We start from the raw sequence: 20,656 nt of genomic DNA, 5'->3' as shown, positions 1-20,656 counted from the left end.
AACCCTGGAGCAGGTAGCATGGGATTACATGTTACCCGTGGCGGGGGGGGGGGGGGGACTCCCCCCGACCTAACCCAACATGCAGTCATACCAATAAAAAGCAACAAAACACACAAAGTACATTTTAACACAAACATCTACCACAGTGACTCCTACACATTCCTCACTGTGATGGAAGGCGAAAAAAAGTTCAATCTCTTCTCTTCTTTGTCCGCCCGTGGTCGGCGGCCTCAAGCCCTCCGTTGACGGAACGATGTTGGCTGCCGTAGTCAGCGGCGGGCCCTCCATGTCAGGGCGATCAAACTTCTGCATCGGAGGGGAATCTCAGCTAATCCACGGCAGGCAATCTACCCCAGGCCGGGGCTACCATGGGTTATTTTATTATTTTCTGAATAAATCTAGTTTCATCAACACTCAAGAAGCCAGACAGCATACTGGACTAAGCAGTTCACTTGAATGACATCCAACCCAAAATATTCACACACTTCACCAGTGTACCATCAGTATGTACTGTGCATAAAGACCCTTGCACCAATTTACCAAATCTTCGTCAACAATGCCTCTAACACCCATGACATCCACTGGTAGATGCACCGGGGTACCATTGTCTACAGGTTTGCTTCCCAAGTCATGCATTGTCCTGGCCTGGCGATGTATTGCCATTATTCATTATTGCTGAGTCTAAACACTGGAAAATCCTTCCCAACATTATTGTGGAGTACCTTCACGATGTAGACCACAATCTATCTATACACAACTAAAACTCTGATCTTGTTATCTTCCGGTTTGGCGATCACTCTATTTCCACAACAATGGTTCGCGATAACGCTACGATTTTTCATCAGTTCACTCACTGTCCCCCTAAGCTACAATTGCATCAAGTTTCGATCCGATCGGTTGAATGTCATAAAAGTTAGCGAGGTTTAAAAATCTTAAAAACCACGCGTGTGCAGATCGATCTCTTCTGCCTTCCAGCGCCGCGCAGATTAGTCTCTTCCCCTATCATTCCCCGGGACAGTCCGCCCCTTTCTGCGCCATTGCATCTTTAGTGGAGCTGAGAATAGCCAGCGGAGGTTTACGGCAGACCTTCGGAGGGACCAGAAGCAGACCCACCCCAAGCAGCAGCCCAGCCCCAAGCAGCAGCCCAGCCCCAAGCAGCAGCCCAACCCCAAGCAGCAGCCCAGCATCGGAGTCCTGACCAGCCCATCCCAGCATGGGAGACCCAGCCCAGCCCATAGTTGAAGACCCAGCCCAGTCGGAGAACCAGCCCAAACGGAAGTCGCCAAATGGAAATTCTGACCCCGGCAGAGGAGAACGACCAGCGGCCGCTGTGAGTCCCTATCGCACCGCAAACTCTGGCCACTACCCCTCCGGTCCCCCTCTAGCTCCTCCCCTCCTCCACCCCTCCCCCATGACTCCCCCCTCTCTTCTCCTGTCTTTAATCTGAGCTCACTCCCCCCCCCCCGCCCACACACAACCCTCCCCGCCCACACATCCCTCCCCGCCACAAGCCCCCCCTGCCCACACAACCCCCTCACCCTCTCTGCCCACAGCCCCCCGCCCACACACCTCTCCCCCACACCCCTCTCACATATCTCCTCCCCCCCCCCACACTACCCCCCCCCCCCAACCCCCCCCCCCCCCCCCCCCCCCCCCCCAGCCCACACACCCACTTTCCCTCCCCCTCTCCTCCCACACATGAAGAGGAGGGAATTGGAGTGCTCGGGGATGAGGGGAAATGAGCTGCTCCTGCGCAGTTAGCGGCTATGGTTGAGTGGTGGAATATTCCATTGGGGGAGCGGGTGAGTGGTGGAATATTGAGTTGGGGAATGGGTTGTGTTGGGGGACCAGGCCTACCGTGTGACTGGGACCCAACTAGACCCTTAGTGTAGTGATTCATGAAAAATGTTCACCATTATTTTCTGAGGGACAATTAGAGCATGCCAGTAATACCAACATCTCAGGAATGAGTAACAAATGGACTTCCTTCTTCATTGTACTCCCCGCAATATGTGAAAGGAGATTGGAAGGGAGATTAGTTTGTGTAATGGTCTGGTCTGTGTCCACAATTCACCATAAGAAATTGATTAGTACGGGTGTCAGGGTTTATGGGGAGAAGGCAGGAGAAAGAGGAAAAGATAGATCAGCCACAATTGAATGGTGAAGTAGAATTGATTGGCCAAATGGCCTAATTCTGCTCCTAACACTTACGAACTTATGATGCAGCCCAGACCATCACACCAACCAACCTCGTTTCCACTCACTCCAATTACACCTCACACTGCCTCGGCAAGGCCACCAGCATAATCAATGATGAGTTGCACCCTGGCCACTCGCTCTTCTCCCCAGGCAATCGGGCAAAAGTTATACAAGTGTGAAAACACACACCTCCAGATAAAGGAACAGTTACTTCCCAGCTGTTATCAGTCAACTGAACCATGCTACCAATAGCTAGAGATCAGTCCTGAGCCACTATCTAACTCATTGGAGACCCTTGGACTATCTTTGATCAGACTTTCTTGGACTTTATCTTGCACTGACCGTTATTCACGTTATTCCCTTTATCATGTACACTGTGGATGGCACAATTGTAATCATGTCCTGTCTTTCCGCTGACTGATTAACATGCAACAAAAGTTTTCCACTGTACGTTAGTTCAGGCAACAATAAAACTGAAACTAATTTTTTAATTGAGATCCAATACATGTGGCAAGACATGATGGGCAATGTCTGGTGAACACCTAAGCTGAGGGCGTAAACAGATGATAATATTCTAGTTAATAATGGAATATATTATGTATTTTATTAAGTCAAGATTAATTTGGGTTTTGGGTGCTGTAGAATTGAGCGGTTTCTCTCTCTTTTTCTATATCTACTTTTTTTCCTTTCTCTCTCTCTTTTTTTGTTTTCTCTTCTCTCTTTCTACAAAGGGCTCGTCGGCCTTGTTGAGACATCTGTAGTTTGTCGGGTTGAGATACAGGGGACGAGGTGTGCGCCGGGCTTGTTGAGACATCCGAGGAGTGTCGGGTTCAGGAATAAGCGGCGCTTTTTAAATTTTTTTTTTAAAGATTTAAGAAGTCTGCCAAGTTGAGAAACTGGGGTCTCGATTAGCGGGTCTGCCTGGTTGAGATACTTGGGGCATTGTTTTTTTTTTTGTTTTTTTGCTTTCTCTTTGCTTTCTCTTTCTCTCTTTCTCTTTCTCTCTCTATCTATCTATGGGGAATAATCTGGATAAAGGTTACAGGGGAACGCCTGTGCAACATGTGTAATTTGATTCCAAAAAGTAACAAAGACTATAGAATATTAAGTTATAAACTAACCAAATGTTTGGGAGATGGAATGTAGAAACTGTTAAAAAGGAGAAAAACAAGGAAAAAGAAAAAGGCGCTGAAACGATATAACCCCGGGGACCCCTTGTCTGACATAAGCAACCCTGTTTATAGGTTATGGAAGAGAAAGAAGCATGAGAATTGAGGCTGCTTAAAAACTTTAACTCACAAGCCTGCAGCCTATACTGGTTAAAACAAACTTGCCTTCGAACTTTGAATCACTTGTTGCAAAGAGCTCATCTCTGCTGGAGAGAGAGAAAGACGGAGAGGAGAGTTTGTGAGTGACCCAATGGTTGTGGGATGTGGCAAGACCCTGAATGACAGGAAGTATGACTGATCACAATCTGGATCAATGTCCAATCACAGTGCCCAGGATCCTGATTGACAGGGAATTGGACCATCCCATTGTGAATCATACCGGCCTGCCCATTCCTAGCAGATGAAGCGTTTTGTGGGCTTGGTTAGTTCTTATTCATTTTAACTCTCTTTCCAACAAGAAGAAGACTTTCACACCTTAAAGCAACGCTGACACCTACACTAGCCTCAGCCTTCCCAGTCTACCTAGCCATTATTAAGTGCAATACCCATTTGAGTGGCTATGACAAAGTCTCCCAGGGGAATGCCTGAGCTGATAGTACTGCCCACATGGCAGTTTATAAATTCTGGTCCAAAAATAATGAAAGATTCTAGTAAACAGAACAGACTTGTCAGACAAGGGAAGGTTTAGAAATTGCAAAGGGACGCCTTTGAAAAGGGAAAATAATTATGGAAACAAAAGGGCAGTGCCATTGATTCCACCACGGGACTCTGGATCACTCCCCTTTTGGACAAATTTGTGTAATTGATGTTTTTCTGTCTGTTATTTTATATGTACTCCCTTATTCATGCTGGTGAGAAGGAAAACAATAGACATACACCGTACAATTTAAAAACCTAACTGTGATGCCCATTTTATTTTGTGAAAATTCCATGCTAATTTAGTAAATGTGTGAAATGGGAGGCAAGCTTATGAACGTATTTGGATGTATCAACGTTTTAAGAGTTAGAATGATTTCCTTGAGGTGTGTATTACTGTTTTACTTTTGAACGATAATTTTATTGTTTAAAGTGTGAATATCTGTGAGCATATTATATGTGTGGCAACTTATGAGTGAATGTCACAGGAATAAAGGTATAAAATAAGTAAGTTTAAAGATTGTTCCGTGTTTGTGGAACCGTTGGATGAATGCTTGTGTGGAGGTGGAGACACCAGTTTTTTTTAATTCCTTTGGTCTTTGCAAATGTGTTAGCAATCTATGAAAATTAAGTTCATTCGTTATTTTCTCTTAACTTTCAATAGAGGAGAGATGAAAAAATGTAGTTTATTTGTTTTGTCTTATTGGTGTTTTAAGTGTTTTCTTCCTATTTTTTTAAATCTTTTGAATTGAGTAAAAAAACAGGAGACAATATCTCAGTCCTAAATGGCCTACTCCTTATTCTTAAAGGGACTGGTTTCACGTTTCTAGAATGCCACTTGTGCCAAAAGAGCGAGTACTTGCATATCAGTTATTGATCATCCATGTTATTAATTTGGATTTAAAAAGGAGCAAGACTTTTATTGTCAAATTGGTTAGTAAGTGGTGATGACATAAAATTGCAGGGTTGACTGAGACAGAATTTGGCAGTTGGAGCATAATGTGGGAAAATATATATTTTCATTTAGGAAGGAAGAATAGAAAATAAGAGTATCTAAACTTTGGAATGTAACTCTTGTAGTCCTTGTAGTTCAATAATGAAGCTAACGTGCTGAAGATAGCCAGGGGCAAAGTGCCTGTAAAGAATGAAAGGTACAAGAGTACATTAATGTACAAAGTACATTAAGAATATCTTAAATAATGTTCTTTCTAATGTGGTGAAAATAAAGATCTTTTTGTCTCTTAGAATGCAAATGAGGAGCCAGGTTTCCTGTTTCCTGTCTTAAATGTGTGGAAGGAAGCCTGTGTTTTGTGCTCGTTGATTACATCAGACCTAGTTTGAGAGAAATCATTATGGGGAGTAAATGTTGATAGATCGAGTAGATTGGGGAGGAGAAATATATTTGGACAATTGAAAAAATATATAAACTATCCCTGACCTCCTTTCCAGCACTGGGATTCTCATATTTGATTAAACTCTACCATTTGTGCTGTGGTAATGAAAGAAGGGTACTTCAGTGGTAGTAACAGACTTTGAAGACAGAATGAGAACAGTTGCTTGCTGTTCCACTAGGCAAAGTCAAGTGTTAGCTTGGCTGCACTGGTGTGCTTAAGTATATGAAGAAGGGTTTCGGCCCGAAACGTTGCCTATTTCCTTCGCTCCATAGATGCTGCTGCACCCGCTGAGTTTCTCCAGCTTTTCTGTGTAACCTATGAACACATAACATGGGTAGTGGAAATCCTAGAGCCCAACACACTGAGGGGAATTATAACTTACACTCTCCCCATTGTATAGTGTGACTTGGAAGCAGGGAAGTTAGGGGAAGTTTGAGATAATTGCAGTGCCAAATGGAAAATGAGTGTAGCCTGCAGATCAACATAGATAGATAAATTTCACAGGACCCTTCCTGGAGCCATAAAATGAAGGGTACTATTTAGCACTGATTGATTGGTTTACCTACTGGGTAACGATATTTCCATGCTAAGATAGAACAGCTAGAATTGTGATAAGGAATCAAAGAGATAATATTTAGTTAAGGGGTCCCTCTTTAGATTGATCAGGGTAAATGTTTCCAGGAAAGGTGATGAAAGGGACTCTGCCTTGTCAGTAGTTAAAGAGTGATTTCATATCTTCCACTAATTGCAGTTTGGATTAGTGGAGGGAATGAATAGGACACTAAAAAGTTTAAGTGAAGTCTTGACTGAGACTGGACAGGGATGGGTTAAGGTTTTCAGCTATTTTTGATGATTCAGAACAACCCCAGCTCGTGAGACAAGGTTAAAACCTTTCGAATTGATAGCAGGATAAGCTGTGAAATTATGAATTTACCTACAGATCCTCAGCAATTAATTAATTACGTTTGCACAGCAATTAGCCCATGCCTTGTCAGGTCTGCATTCCCAGGTATAAGAGTCACAGAAGCCACTATCCGTTGAACACTATCAGACTACGTACTGATATGGTACTGGGATCAGAAGAAATTGGGTCAGTGTTGAAAGGGACTTTAGCAGATGCTAACAACAACATCAATTGCAGTGAAGAGGATACATCTGATTGACTTTAAACAGTTCGGAGAACCAAGAAAGGACAATGGGGCTATTGACCCTCTTTTATATTCTAGGGTTGGCCCATATAGACTGGACTTGGGGAAATAATCTGTGACTATGTTTCCAAAACAGTATAAAAAGATGCTGTATGTCTTCATTCATTAGAGTGATGACCTGGGAGGAGTTAAGCATCTGCTATATGCTTGACTTTGTATCTCCTAGCACTCTCTAGCTAAATGATCATTAAAGCTTGTATTGGTTTTACCCAACTTATTGTAAGTTGTCTGTTTTAAGAAAATGAACCTTAACACAGAGAGCAGAGGACAGAGGGCAGAGGGCAGAAGTCAGAGGGCAGTGGGTAGAGAGCCTCCTTCTCCTCTTAGCACCACAATAGATAAAACAACATCTGAGTTACCTTTGAAGGAAAGCATTCACTGGTCCCTGCAAGAATTATTGGTTTATTCAGCAGAGGAAACCAACTGCATCATGTACAAGAGGAGATGGACAGGGGTGGCACGTTAGTGCAGCGGTAGAGTTGCTGCCTTACAGCGCCAGATGCCCGGGTTCGATCCTGACTATTGTGACTATTCGATCCTGACTAAATCCCCAGATAGGCTGCATCCCAGAGTACTTAAGGAAGTAGCTCCAGAAATAGTGGATGCATTAGTAATAATCTTTCAAAACTCTTTAGATTCTGGAGTAGTTCCAGAGGATTGGCGGGTAGCAAACGTAACCCCACTTTTTAAGAAGGGAGGGAGAGAGAAAACGGGGAATTACAGACCAGTTAGTCTAACATCGGTAGTGGGGAAACTGCTAGAGTCAGTTATTAAAGATGGGATAGCAGCACATTTGGAAAGTGGTGAAATCATTGGACAAAGTCAGCATGGATTTATGAAAGGTAAATCATGTCTGACGAATCTTATAGAATTTTTCGAGGATGTAACTAGTGGCGTGGATAGGGGAGAACCAGTGGATGTGGTGTATCTGGACTTCCAGAAGGCTTTCGACAAGGTCCCACATAAGAGATTAGTATACAAACTTAAAGCACACGGCATTGGGGGTTCAGTATTGATGTGGATAGAGAACTGACTGACAAACAGGAAACAAAGAGTAGGAGTAAACGGGTCCTTTTCACAATGGCATGCAGTGACTAGTGGGGTACCGCAAGGCTCAGTGCTGGGACCCCAGCTATTTACAATATATATTAATGATCTGGATGAGGGAATTGAAGGAAATATCTCCAAGTTTGCAGATGACACTAAGCTGGGGGGCAGTGTTAGCTGTGAGGAGGATGCTAGGAGACTGCAAGGCGACTTGGATAGGCTGGGTGAGTGGGCAAATGTTTGGCTGATGCAGTATAATGTGGATAAATGTGAGGTTATCCATTTTGGTGGCAAAAAACGGGAAAGCAGACTATTATCTAAATGGTGGCCGATTGGGAAAGGGGGAGATGCAGCGAGACCCGGGTGTCATGGTACACCAGTCATTGAAGGTAGGCATGCAGGTGCAGCAGGCAGTAAAGAAAGCGAATGGTATGTTGGCTTTCATAGCAAAAGGATTTGAGTATAGGAGCAGGGAGGTTCTACTGCAGTTGTACAGGGTCTTGGTGAGACCACACCTGGAGTATTGCGTACAATTTTGGTCTCCAAATCTGAGGAAGGACATTATTGCCATAGAGGGAGTGCAGAGAAGGTTCACCAGACTGATTCCTGGGATGTTAGGACTGTCTTATGAAGAAAGACTGGATAGACTTGGTTTATACTCTCTAGAATTTAGGAGATTGAGAGGGGATCTTATAGAAACTTACAAAATTCTTAAGGGGTTGGACAGGCTAGATGCAGGAAGATTGCTCCCGATGTTGGGGAAGTCCAGGACAAGGGGTCACAGCTTAAGGATAAGGGGGAAATCCTTTAAAACCAAGATGAGAAGATCTTTTTTCACACAGAGAGTGGTGAATCTCTGGAACTCTCTGCAACAGAGGGTAGTTGAGGCCAGTTCATTGGCTATATTTAAGAGGGAGTTAGATGTGGCCCTTGTGGCTAAGGGGATCAGAGGGTATGGAGAGAAGGCAGGTACGGGATACTGAGTTGGATGATCAGCCATGATCATATTGAATGGCGGTGCATGCTCGAAGGGCCAAATGGCCTACTCCTGCACCTAATTTCTATGTTTCTATGTTTCTATGGGTGCTTGTCTGTACCAAGTTTGTACGTTCACCCCGAGAACTGTGTGAGTTTTCTCCGGAAGCTCGTTTTCCTCCCACACTTGAAAGACGTACAGGTTTGCAGGTTAATTAGCTTGGTAAAATTGTAAAACGTCCCTAGCGTGTGTAGGATAGTGTTAATGTGTGGTGCAAACTCGGTAGACCAAAAGGCCTGTTTCTGCGCTGTATCTCCAAACTCAACAAATCTAAATTAAACTAAATAGGATGAGATTGCTCATCCTATTTGGGCAAAGAAATCTGAAACAGGCAATTTGGGCAAGTTGGATAATTTATAAGATGTACACTTAGATGACCAACGGAGATACAAAATCCAACATGAAAGGTGACACATCTTGAGCACAAGTGAATATACATGTCATCCATTATATTGTGAAAGTACATAACGATTCAACAATAAGCCTTTTCTGGACAATAAAGAATCAAACTAATCAAGGATGTCCTACCAGATCGACCACTTGCGGTTCCCACTCGGGTGAGCAGGTCCGAAGATTGGTGCCGCTGGCACAGTTTGAGAACTGGAAGTGGCTAGTGAACATCTGCTTGTTTTTGGACGTGTCAGGGAAAATTGGAGCAGCATTATCGACAGCATCCAGCTCAAACTTGCCATTTTCATTATTCCTAAAATCAAATGAAATTTCATAACCTTAGTCAAGGCAGGTCACCATGTTATAGTGCTGTAATATTCTGGAAATTGATGGCTACACATGCTGATAATATTGGCCAAATATATATGTCACGAAAGGAGGATCTCTGCATTTGTAAAGCCAGCTTGTCCTCTTTCTGTGAAACGCTGCAAAGCCATGTGTCTCGTGGCTCCAAGGAGTCTGGACCCCGGGAGGAAGTCAAGCACAGGGTGATGTCCAGATGTCCTCTCTATTATTAATATTTATGAGGGTTTTGCAGAAAGAGCTGAGCAAGGTTGCAAAAGCATGATTAGGATTGGTTATAGAATGGGTGTTGTAAAGTATTGTTGATTATGTTGCAATCTTTGTGCTGTTATCTTATGATTGGTCAAAGTATGGAGCCTTGTTCAAATTGTTTATATTACCCGGAGAAATGTTTCTTTACTTTGGTGAACTGTCTTCCAACTTGAACCTTCTGTGAAAACAATGTGGGCTAAGTGGGACCCGTTGGGTCCCATGCTCACACGGGAGGGCTGCTCCCCCGATGCAGTATGGGTACTGTGGGCCCTACGAGCCTGCACCGCCATACTATGAATAACATAGTAGGCATTTACTACAAAACAGATCAGTGTGGCCATATACCATAATATAAAGTGTTCAGTGTTTTACTGAACTATAATACTGAAATCTAATTTTTAAAATGGAACATAAATGGAGAGGGAAGGAATAGAGACTGTTGCATGTGGATAAGGAATCTTTCCAGGAAATCCTTGCAAGAAGGATGAGGAAAATGTAACCTGATCTCAAAAGTGGGGTTGAAACGGGAATCCTTGTCAGGTTTTTAATTGAGAGTGAGATGATCACTTCACTTCAATGCTGATCTCAATAAAATATTTGTATTATTGCGATATCAACACAAAAATGCTAGAAAACTAAAACAGAAAATGCTGGAAATATCAATAGACGAGCCAGCAACTGTGGGGAAAGAAACAGAGTGTTTTAGGTTAGTGACCTTTCACTGCAGCCAAAATATATTTTTTCTAACTGACCAACTCTCTCAGCTCCAAATATCTCGATCAAATCTACTGTACATGGTGAGGAACATTTTTAAGTGTTCTATTTCTTATCTAATGCACTATCAAAACAAAATAATATCTCACTAACTCAGGTCACTAAAAGTCATCCTGATTTGTTGGGGAATTTTTAATTCTGAAATGACAAAACAGTAATTCCGAAGCAGATTGATTGTTGTAAGAATGTACCTGATGCCTTTTAGTAGGTATGTTACAAAACCTACCTGAATCGCCATTGGGAATCTGCCCACAGCCAGGTCCGCGATTTTGGCGTTGTTTGGAGGGGGCGGGTTTAAAACGCGAATTTTACTAGGCTGTACTAATCGCAGATGTTCAGCCTAGTAAATCATTAACGAAAAATCGCTGCAAGACCCGGTCGCAAAAGGTATTATTAGTTTTATAGGCCTCGATAATATAGTTATAATAGTTTAAAATTACTCTCTGATTCCGCAACATCTCGCAGCCCCAGGGTTTTATAAAGCAAACAATTAAAGGTATGTACCTTATTTTTACATTAAATGGGGCATATATATAACCCTATATATCAAGTTATCTATAGCGAGTAGTTCATTTTGGGCTTTTTATATCCCGCAGTATTTTTCTCGGCATTTGAGGGCACTAATCCAGCGCGATGTCAACATTCTAAACCAGCGCGTTCCACATGAACCCACTAGAAAGCCGATTTAAATGGGCATTTATTTACAGCAATTGAATACTAAATTCCTTCCATTTGGCCTATAAATTAATGTAAATTAGATATAAAAATCATGTTATATTGTGAATTATTTGTGAATAATCTTTGGACACTTAGGCTATTTATAAATGTTAATCTTTCCTTAAGAAATGGGCCTTTGATTATCCAAGATCACAGCTTTTTTGTAATGTCCATTGAAAATCAATAGGGAACAAGATGCTAATTTCCGAGTATGAAAATGGCCATAACTTTATTAATACTTGAGATATGAAAGTGAATTTGGTGTCAAATTAAACTTATTGTTATGCTTTATCTGATGGGATAAATTGCAGACTTGATTTTTAAAATCTCAAAATTTTGTAACATTGCTACTTTTAGGGGGAAAAAAAAACAAAACTGCTGTCTCATTTGGTCCGGCCTTTGAGATACTAAACATGCTAAAACCAGTCCAGGACAGAATGACTTGCACCCAAAATCCACGGAAGAGTTTAATAAATAAGTGAAATATGAGGTTAAGTTGATTAATGTGCCTTAGATGTTATCTGTCAGTTTGGCTGTGTGATTTATGATATTGATCTAGCACTGTTTCCTAGGTGGTCCCATTACATGATTTATTGTATTAATCTGCTTTATCCAGTGGACTGATTACACGATTGATGATATGTTAACAAACAAAGTAACATTTGGCCAAATCTGTTGAGAAATGTTATTAATATCAAGAAATCTAATTTTTAAAGTTGACTTCCATTTTGTAATATGATGGTATTTTCTTTCTCATTATTGAAACATCAAAATGTAGATTGTGCATTTATATGATTTACACAGAGTGCTTTGAATGTGTGGCAGCTTTGAGCCTGAGGAATGATGTTGATCAAAGAGGAATCAGAAACTATGTATTTTTAACCTTTGGAAATAATTATTTAATCTTTGAAATACTAGCATGTGGTCTCAGATGTAATATCACCTTGAATGCCTTTGGAATTTGGATACTGTATAAGAAATATTATGTGTTTACTTTAACAGTTACCTTTTGAATATGCCAGGACTTACGTTGTTTAGGGCCTGTCTCACTGCGGCGACCTAATTCGTGAGTTTAGAAGAGTTTGCCCTCGACTCATGCTCGCAGCATGGTCGACACGAGGTCCAAGGAGGTCTTTGTAACTCTCCTTCATGCTCGAGAGTGTTCCCCGGGTACTCGAGGCCTCAGCTAGGTCGCGGTGTATTTTTCAACATGCTGAAAAATGTCCACGAGTAAAAATAGATCACCATGGAAAAAAGTCAACATTTTTTTACTCGTAGGTTTAGTCGAGGTAGGTTAACGTAATAGGTCGGCATGCTATCCTAGGTAATTTAAGTCAATCGATGGTAATCAAAGTTAGTCGAATGTAAAGCTCATTGAGAAAAAAGATAAGTAAACCAACCGGTAATGTTAAATGCCCGCTAAACTTTATTAAACGTTGTCTAGCTACTTAAAAGTGTCTACACTCCTTCTCCCCCCCTTCTCTCCCCTTCTCCCCCCGCCCCCCTCCGCTTTCTCTAAAGGACTTACCGTAACTGTGCCAGCGTCGTTTACCTTCCTGTTCATCGCGGGTATGAATTTCAGACCGCGCACACCCGCTTTCTCTGGACCCCGATTTTGTGAGTGTTTGTATGTGTGTGTGTGTGTGTAGATGGTCGATCCGGCTCGCAATTTCATCAAGGTTTTTCAGGCGAGTCCCTTCGAGTTCTCGAGGCCCAAGAGCCATTGGAGCGGTCACAGAAGGAGGAGCAACACCCGAGCGGTAGGGTTAAAACCCGAGCGCGGGGCTTGTTTTTTACAGAGGCAGTCGCAGAGGGAGGAGTACCCAAATCTGCAACGTTCCAACGTCTCGTTCCATTTCAAAACAAGTGGGCATGAGGAAGCTGCTGATTGGTGGAAGCGGACGAAGGGGAGCAGCTGATTGGGAGACAGATCCCTGCTGATTTCTTCCAGCAGTTTGCATTGTATTGTACTTTGTATTGTATTGTATTTTACTTTGTATTGCATTGTATCCTAGGTAAGGGGGGAGAATGACGGCCAGGGCAGTTTACCGTTCTGGATGTCAGATGTGGGAGATCAAGGAATCTGATAGCCTTCCAGACGTCCACATGTGCGCCAGGTGCGTCGAGATGGGGCTCCTAAGGGACTGTATTAGGAACCTGGAGCAGCAGCTCGATGACCTCTGTCTCGTCAGAGAGAGCAAAAAAGTCATATAGAGGAGTTACAGAGATGTGGTCACTCCAAGACCACAGGAGTCAGGCAAGTGGGTCACGGTTAGGAGGGGCAAGGGGCAGAGGCAGGATCTAGAGAGTACCCCGGTGGCTGTACACCTTGGAAATAAGTACTTCTGTTTGAGTACTGTTGGGGGGGGGACAGCCTACCTGGGGATAGCAAAAGTGGCCGGGCCTCCGGTACAGAGACCAGTCCTGTAGCTCAGAAGGGTAAGGAAAAGAAGAGGAGGGCATTAGTAATAGGGGACTCTATAGTCAGGGGGTCAGACAGGCGATTCTGTGGACGCAGTCGGGAGACCGGGATGGTAGTTTGCCTCCCTGGTGCCAGGATCTGCGATGTGTCTGAACGTGTCCAAGATATCCTGAAATGGGAGGGAGAGGAGCCCGAGGTCATGGTACATATAGGTACCAATGACATAGGTAGAAAAAGAGAAGAAAAAGAGAGGTTCTGAAAGGAGAATTTAGGGAATTAGGAGGAGAGTTAAGGAGAAGGACTGCAAAGGTAACAATCTCGGGATTACTGCCCGTGCCAGGCGACAGTGAAAGTAGGAATGGAGCGAGGTGGAGGATAAATGCGTGGCTGAAGGACTGGTGCAGACGGCAGGGATTCAAGTTTCTGGATCATTGTGGAAGGTGAGACCTGTACAAAAAGGATGGGTTGCACTTGAACCCGAGGGGGACCAATATCCTGGCGGGGAAATTTGCAAAGGCTCCTGCGGAGACTTTAAACTAGAACGGTTGGGGGGAGGGACTCAAATAGAGAAAGCTAGTAGACAGCGTGTGAGGCAGGAGGCAGAGAAGGGAAGCACTCAGACCCAACATATAGGGGGGAAAAGAAGAAAAAACTAATAAACAGAGAATAAGAGGTGGTGGGGTTATTAAATGTGTGAGCAGAGAGACAGAGGGGTGTAAAATGAGGGTAGAAGCAATAGATAGCAAGGTGAAAAGTAAAAGGGGCAGGCAGACAAATCCAGCGCAAAAATCAAAAAGGGCCACTGATTGTGGATGATCAGGCATGATCAGAGGGAATGGCAGTGCTGGCTTGAAAGGGCGAATGGCCTACTCCTGCACCTATTGTCTATTGGTATATTTCCAGTGCTTTGACTGGTCTCCAGTGGTATGACCTCTCACAGTGGTGAGGCAGCATCTAAGGAGGACATCGTTAAGCGAAGTCGGGAAGTGTGAAGACGAGTACCAATCACAACTCTCTCTCTCTCTCTCTCTCTTGTCCATTGATGAAAAATATAAGACTTATTAATGTTTAAAACATGTTGAAATTCTCCCCCCTATCAATCATTTATTTATTTATTTATTTATTTTAAATTTTATTTTTATTAGTAAATCACATTAATACATCGCATATATCTTATTACATTATGTTGTACCACTTCCTTTTTTGAGCTTTAAAAAAGATAGAAATAAAAGAAGTAAGGAAAGTAAGCAAGAATCGTGAAGGTGCAGGAAAGTGTTGGGAGAAGAGAACCTCTTAGGGAAGGAATTAGAGAGGAAGCAAAGAAAAGAAATAAGACCCTAGAAAGAAAAGAAAAAAAAGAAGAAAGGAAAATCAATCGCTCTATTGTAACACAAAACTCCGCAAAAAAGGATATACCAACCGTGTTTTTATTAAAAATTTATTTTATACCCCCCATTTCCAGGTCCTGGTAGCCTTTATGTTTTAACTTATTATTGCACCTTATGCTTGTAATAGTTCCATAAATGCAGACCACGTCTTTTGGAAGTGATCTGCTTTGCCTGCTAGGAGGAGTCTCATCTCTTCCAAGTGTAGTGTTTCGAACATGTTTGAAATCCACATTTTTGTTGTTGGTATTGGAGCATTTTTCCAAAATTTAAGTATAAGCTTTTTTCCGATTATTAGCCCATAATTAAGTAAGTTCTTTTGAAACATATTTAATTCTGGGTTACCTTCCGATATTCCAAAAATGATCCATTCTACTTTGGGTAGTAGTTTTGTTTTAAATAATTTTGTGAAGATTTCAAATATTTCGTTCCAGAATTTTTGGATTTTTATACAGAAAACAAAAGAGTGCGCTATGTTAGCTTCTTGTAACTGACATTTATCACAAATGGGTGAGACATTGGGGAAAAGTTTATTTATTTTAGTTTTTGAATAATATAGTCTATGTAATGTTTTATATTGGATTAGATTATGTCGTACGTTGATCGAGCATTTATGCACATATAATAAGTGTTTATCCCAGCTCTCTTTTGAAATTTTTATAGCTAATTCTTGTTCCCAGTCTCTTCTAATATTATCTGTTGTAGGTATTTCTATATTCAATATAATATTATATAAATATGATATTAGATTTGCTGATTCAGCCTTTATCTTCATGGCTTCATCTAATAAGTCTGGGGGCATATTATAATAGTCTTTTGTATATTTTTTCAGATAATCACGGATTTGAAGATATTTAAAATATTGATTATTTTTCAAGTTATATTTCAGTTGTAATTGTTGAAATGGTAATAATTTCCCTAATTCATACAGGTCTCCGAGCGTTTTGATTCCCGTTCTTTCCCATTGTGTAAATGATTTATCTATAATTGAGGGTTTAAACGAAGGGTTATTGGCTATTGGCATTAGCAGAGATAGATTTCTTAATTTTAAGTTCTGTTTTATTTGTTTCCAAGTTCTAATTGTACTATGTATCATTGGATTTTTATTATAATGTTTGTTATTCAAATTCGTTGGTGAGAGGAGAGTCGCTCCTGTATTACCAGGAGCGCAGTCCTCTCTCTCCATTATAATCCAGTCCACCTGCTGGGCAGAGTTGTCCAGCAGGTGAATCATATTTTTAATATTTACCGCCCAATTATAGTACATAAAGTTAGGGAGCGCTAGACCACCCATCTCTTTTGGTTTACTGAGGTGTGCTCTTTGTATTCTGTGGGATTTATAATCCCATATAAAGTTTGTGATGTCTGAGTCTAATTTTTTGAAAAAAAATTTTGGAAGATATATTGGAATTGATTGAAATAAATATAGGATTTGTGGTAAAAAGATCATTTTTATAGCATTTATTCGACCTATTAAAGACATCGGCAGCGTTTTCCAGAATTTAATTAGATTGTTTAATTTCTTAAGTAAGGGGCTATAATTAGCATTAAACATACCGTGATAATTTCTAGTGATTTCAATTCCTAAGTATTTAAATTTTTCTGTAGCTATTTTAAAGGGGAATTTCAAAAGATGTGTTGAGTCTTTCGGTTTTATTGACATAATTTCACTTTTGTTCCAGTTTATTCTGTATCCTGAGAAAGATCCGAAATCCTCGATTAGGTTTAATATGTTTGGTATACTGATTTGGGGTTTTGTGATATATAGTAATACATCGTCTGCGTATAAGGATATTTTGTTATTTGAATGTTTTGTATTATACCCATAGATGTCAGGATGTGTTCTAATTTTTTCAGCTAAAGGTTCAATTACCAGAGCGAATAATAGCGGTGATAATGAACACCCTTGTCTATTGCCCCTTGTTAATTGGAATTTCGTAGATAGTATATTATTAGTTAATATTCTAGCCGTGGGTTTGTTATATAATAATTTTATCCATGCGATGAAGCTCTCTCCCATTTGAAATTTTTGCAATACTTTAAACATATAATCCCATTCTACTTGATCAAACGCTTTTTCTGCGTCCAATGAAATGATAGATAACTCTTGTTCTTGAGATTTGTGAGAGTGCATTATGTTAAGCAGACGTCTCAGGTTATTAAATGAGTGTCTCTTAGGTATAAATCCCGTCTGATCCTTATTTATTAATTTACTGACATATTGACTTAGTCTTCTAGCTAGTATTTTCGCTAATATTTTTTGATCAGTATTTAACAATGCAATAGCTCTGTATGATCCTGGTTCTTCTATATCTTTATCTTTTTTAAGTATTAGTGTGATCGTTGATTCTGCTAGTGTTTCAGGTAAGGTTTGTTCTTTAAAAGCAAATGTATACATTTTCTGTAGACGTGGGGTCACTGTATCGTAAAAACATTTATAAAATTCATTACTGAATCCGTCTGGTCCTGGTGTTTTTCCGTTCTTAAGTGTGTTTATTGTGTCTTCTATTTCCTTAGCTGTAATTTGTGCTCCCAGTTCCTCTTGTTCTTTCAATTCTAGTTTTGGGAGGTTACAATCGTTCAAAAATTCTGAAGCTTTATTATTGTCTATTAGCGTTTTCGATGTGTATAAGTTCTTATAATATTGAGCAAATCTTTTATTGATATCATTAGGTAGTGTTAATAATTCCCCTCTATCTGATTTAATCTTTAAAATTGCATGATCTTTTTCCCGTTTTTTCAGTTGGCGTGCCAAAAGTTTATGGGGTTTATCCCCAAATTCAAAACATTCTTGTTTGGTAATTTGGAATAATCTTATAATCTTCTCTGATAGTAATTTATTTAGCTTAAATTTCAGAATTAAAATTTTATTATGTTTATCCATAGTTGGATCTTTAGCATTATCTATATCTAGTTGTCTGATTTGTTCTTCTAATTGTCTTTGTTCATTTTTATTCTTTTTGTTTTGAAAAGCTTGATACGAGATAATGAACTCCTCTAATAAATGCTTTGAAGGATTCCCATAATAAAGTAGGCGAAATATCTGGTGTATCATTTATCTCAAAAAATAGATCCATTTGTTTTTTTAGATATATACTCCCTTGTGGGTCTTTCAAAATTTGCGAGTTAAACCTCCAGAACGATTTGTTCGTAGAGATTCCTTCCAGTTTTAAAACAAAAGATAGCGGGGAATGATCTGAAATCGTATTGGTGTGGTATTTAGGGTTAAGAGTATAAGGGATTAGTTTTGAATCCACTAGGAAATAGTCTATACGTGAGTATGTTTTATGCACCATTGAATAAAACGAGTATTCCCTTCCAGTCGGGTTCGCGATCCTCCAAACGTCTGCTATATTTGTATTTTTTATATATGTATTTAAGAGTTCACTAGTTTTAGATTTCATATTACCTCTTTGTTTTTGCGTCGATTTATCTAAATACGGATCTAAAGCACAGTTGAAGTCTCCTCCAATTATAACATTTTGGTAGTTAGATTCTGCGATTTTATTCAGAATTTTATTAAAAAATTGAGGATTATCAAAATTGGGCGCATATATGTTTACCAAGGTGATTGGCGTAGCATAAATCTCTCCTGTGACTATAAGGTATCTCCCTTCCTTATCTGATATAATATTCTTTGATTTGAATGGTATTCCTTTGCGAATAATAATTGCGGTGCCTCTGGATTTCGATGTGTATGAGGAGTGAAATGTTTGGCCTATCCATTTCGCCCTCAATCTCATCTGGTCTTGATGTTTAAGGTGCGTTTCTTGTAGAAAAGAAATGTCCGTGTTATATGATTTCAACTGAGCTAGTATTTTGCCCCTTTTAATTGGTTCATTAATACCCCTTATATTCCAGCTACACAGTGTGATTCCTCCCATTTTCTTTTGTTTATCATCTTGCATTTTCTCTGATTTTAGTACCTTTATTTATTACGGTGCATCCGTAGCTCAGGACTCTGGATAGTTGGGGGGCGTTTATATTATTAACTTCCTTGGTAGATCCCTTTTGCGATTTTCCTTGAAAAAAAAACACATAATAGTGACATATTGTGATAAAAAAAAAAATTTGACAGATAAAATTACAGTGTCTGAAGTGTTCGACACTGTAATGCGTGTCCCACACGTCTGTGGGGTCCGACATTTATTCGACTTCCGAAATTGATGATGTACTGTTAGCTCCGCTCTTTTTATTATTCTGTCCCTAAGAAGGCGGTGCCATTTCAAATTCAGCTAAATTTCACCCGTTACCTTATCTATATCTGTATATATATATATATATTTTATTTATATATTTCATTAGCCAGTATCCGATCTGTGTTCAGCTACTGTGAAATTTATTTATCTAACACTTTCATCTACTATTTATTTATAGTTAGTTATATCTTTGATAAAAGTAAGCTGTTAGCTGTAAGGGTTAACCAGAAACAGGCTCCTGGAATTATGCCAGGTGCCTGAGTCTTCTCCCTTCTTCACACGAACTACGTATCCCTTATCATTTCAATGTTATCTACTTTAATTCTAAAATTAGTCATCTCTATATATGAACTAGTCTGTCTTATAAGCAGATTATTACATTTTACACATTATATAGTTCAGGTTAGTTTCCATTTATATTTCTATATTAGTATTTGTTAGTTATTAGTTGTTAAGTATTATTAATTCTCTATATTTTGTAAAACTGTTTAAAAATCTTGATTCGCCATTCGACCTTGGGGTGTTTTCCACATTCAGCTCTGATGTTCATCTTTGGTTAGCTCATCGGTCTTTCCTCCATTCTGAACAAAGGATGTCCTTGAGTTAAATTCCAGAGCGTCCAAAGGAGATAAGATGTCTAGACAAACGCACGTGTAAATTAGGTTCCATTTTAAACTTTTAGAAAGTGTTGTTTCTTCCCTTGTCTTCGGGTGTTCTCTGTGAGATAATAAAAGGCAAGAAAATGTCCATATCCTCCCGCTGATGTGGTTCATCTTCTGTTTCTGCCTTTGCGACAATCTCTTCGGCATATTTATAAGATGCTTCCGAGTTAGTGAAGGTTTTCTCTTTTCCCTTGTAAGTAATGCGCATTCTGGCCGGATAAAAAACGCCACATCTAACATCTTTGACTCCATAGAGAATCTGTCTTGTCTGTTCAAACTTTCTTCTCTTTTGAACGATCTCAAAGGGATAATCCCGCAGGAGTTTGATAGTGTCTTGTCCAAAGGTCGTCTTCACTCCATATTTGATTTTTTCATCAGATCCTCAAGTGCTGAAATGTCCCGCAGTTTGACTATGATCTGTCGTGGGTGGGCTGGATCTGCTTGTGCTCTAGGCTTAAATCTCGGTACTCGATGTGCCACTTCAATTTCCGGTTCCACAGGTAGATTGAGTACCTGTTTGATTAGGTTGGCAGTGAACCCACGAGCGTTGTTCCCTTCCGCCCCTTCTGTTACTCCCAGTATTCGTAGATTTTGTCGTCATGAGCGAGCTTCAAGATCAAGGCATTTATCTGAAACTTTCGCCAGTTGGCTCTTGAGGCTGTCCACTTCTAGCTTCATTCCCTGCATATCTTCAGCCATTTGTTCAACCACTGTTTCCATGTCTTTTATTTTGGTTCCATGTGAAGAAACAATTACGTTCACAGCCTCAAACTTCTTCTCAGTTTCTGCTTCGTCTTTCTTAA

At 40.4% G+C, this 20,656-nt stretch overlaps 1 protein-coding gene across 1 annotated transcript in view; it reads right to left on the bottom strand.

The window, feature by feature from the left end:
* The window catches only part of LOC129704783 (coiled-coil domain-containing protein 3-like), a 43,511-nt gene that overhangs the window by 10,463 nt on the left and 12,392 nt on the right, over positions 1 to 20,656 (bottom strand). The window contains exon 2 of the mRNA XM_055648130.1: positions 9,218 to 9,392. Coding sequence (XP_055504105.1) covers positions 9,218 to 9,392 — 175 coding nt within the window. The remainder of the gene's footprint in view (positions 1 to 9,217; positions 9,393 to 20,656) is intronic.

This window comes from Leucoraja erinacea, chromosome 16 (genome assembly GCF_028641065.1).
Source record: "Leucoraja erinacea ecotype New England chromosome 16, Leri_hhj_1, whole genome shotgun sequence".
NCBI lineage: Eukaryota > Metazoa > Chordata > Chondrichthyes > Rajiformes > Rajidae > Leucoraja > Leucoraja erinaceus.
This window is presented reverse-complemented; position numbering and strand designations above follow the sequence as displayed.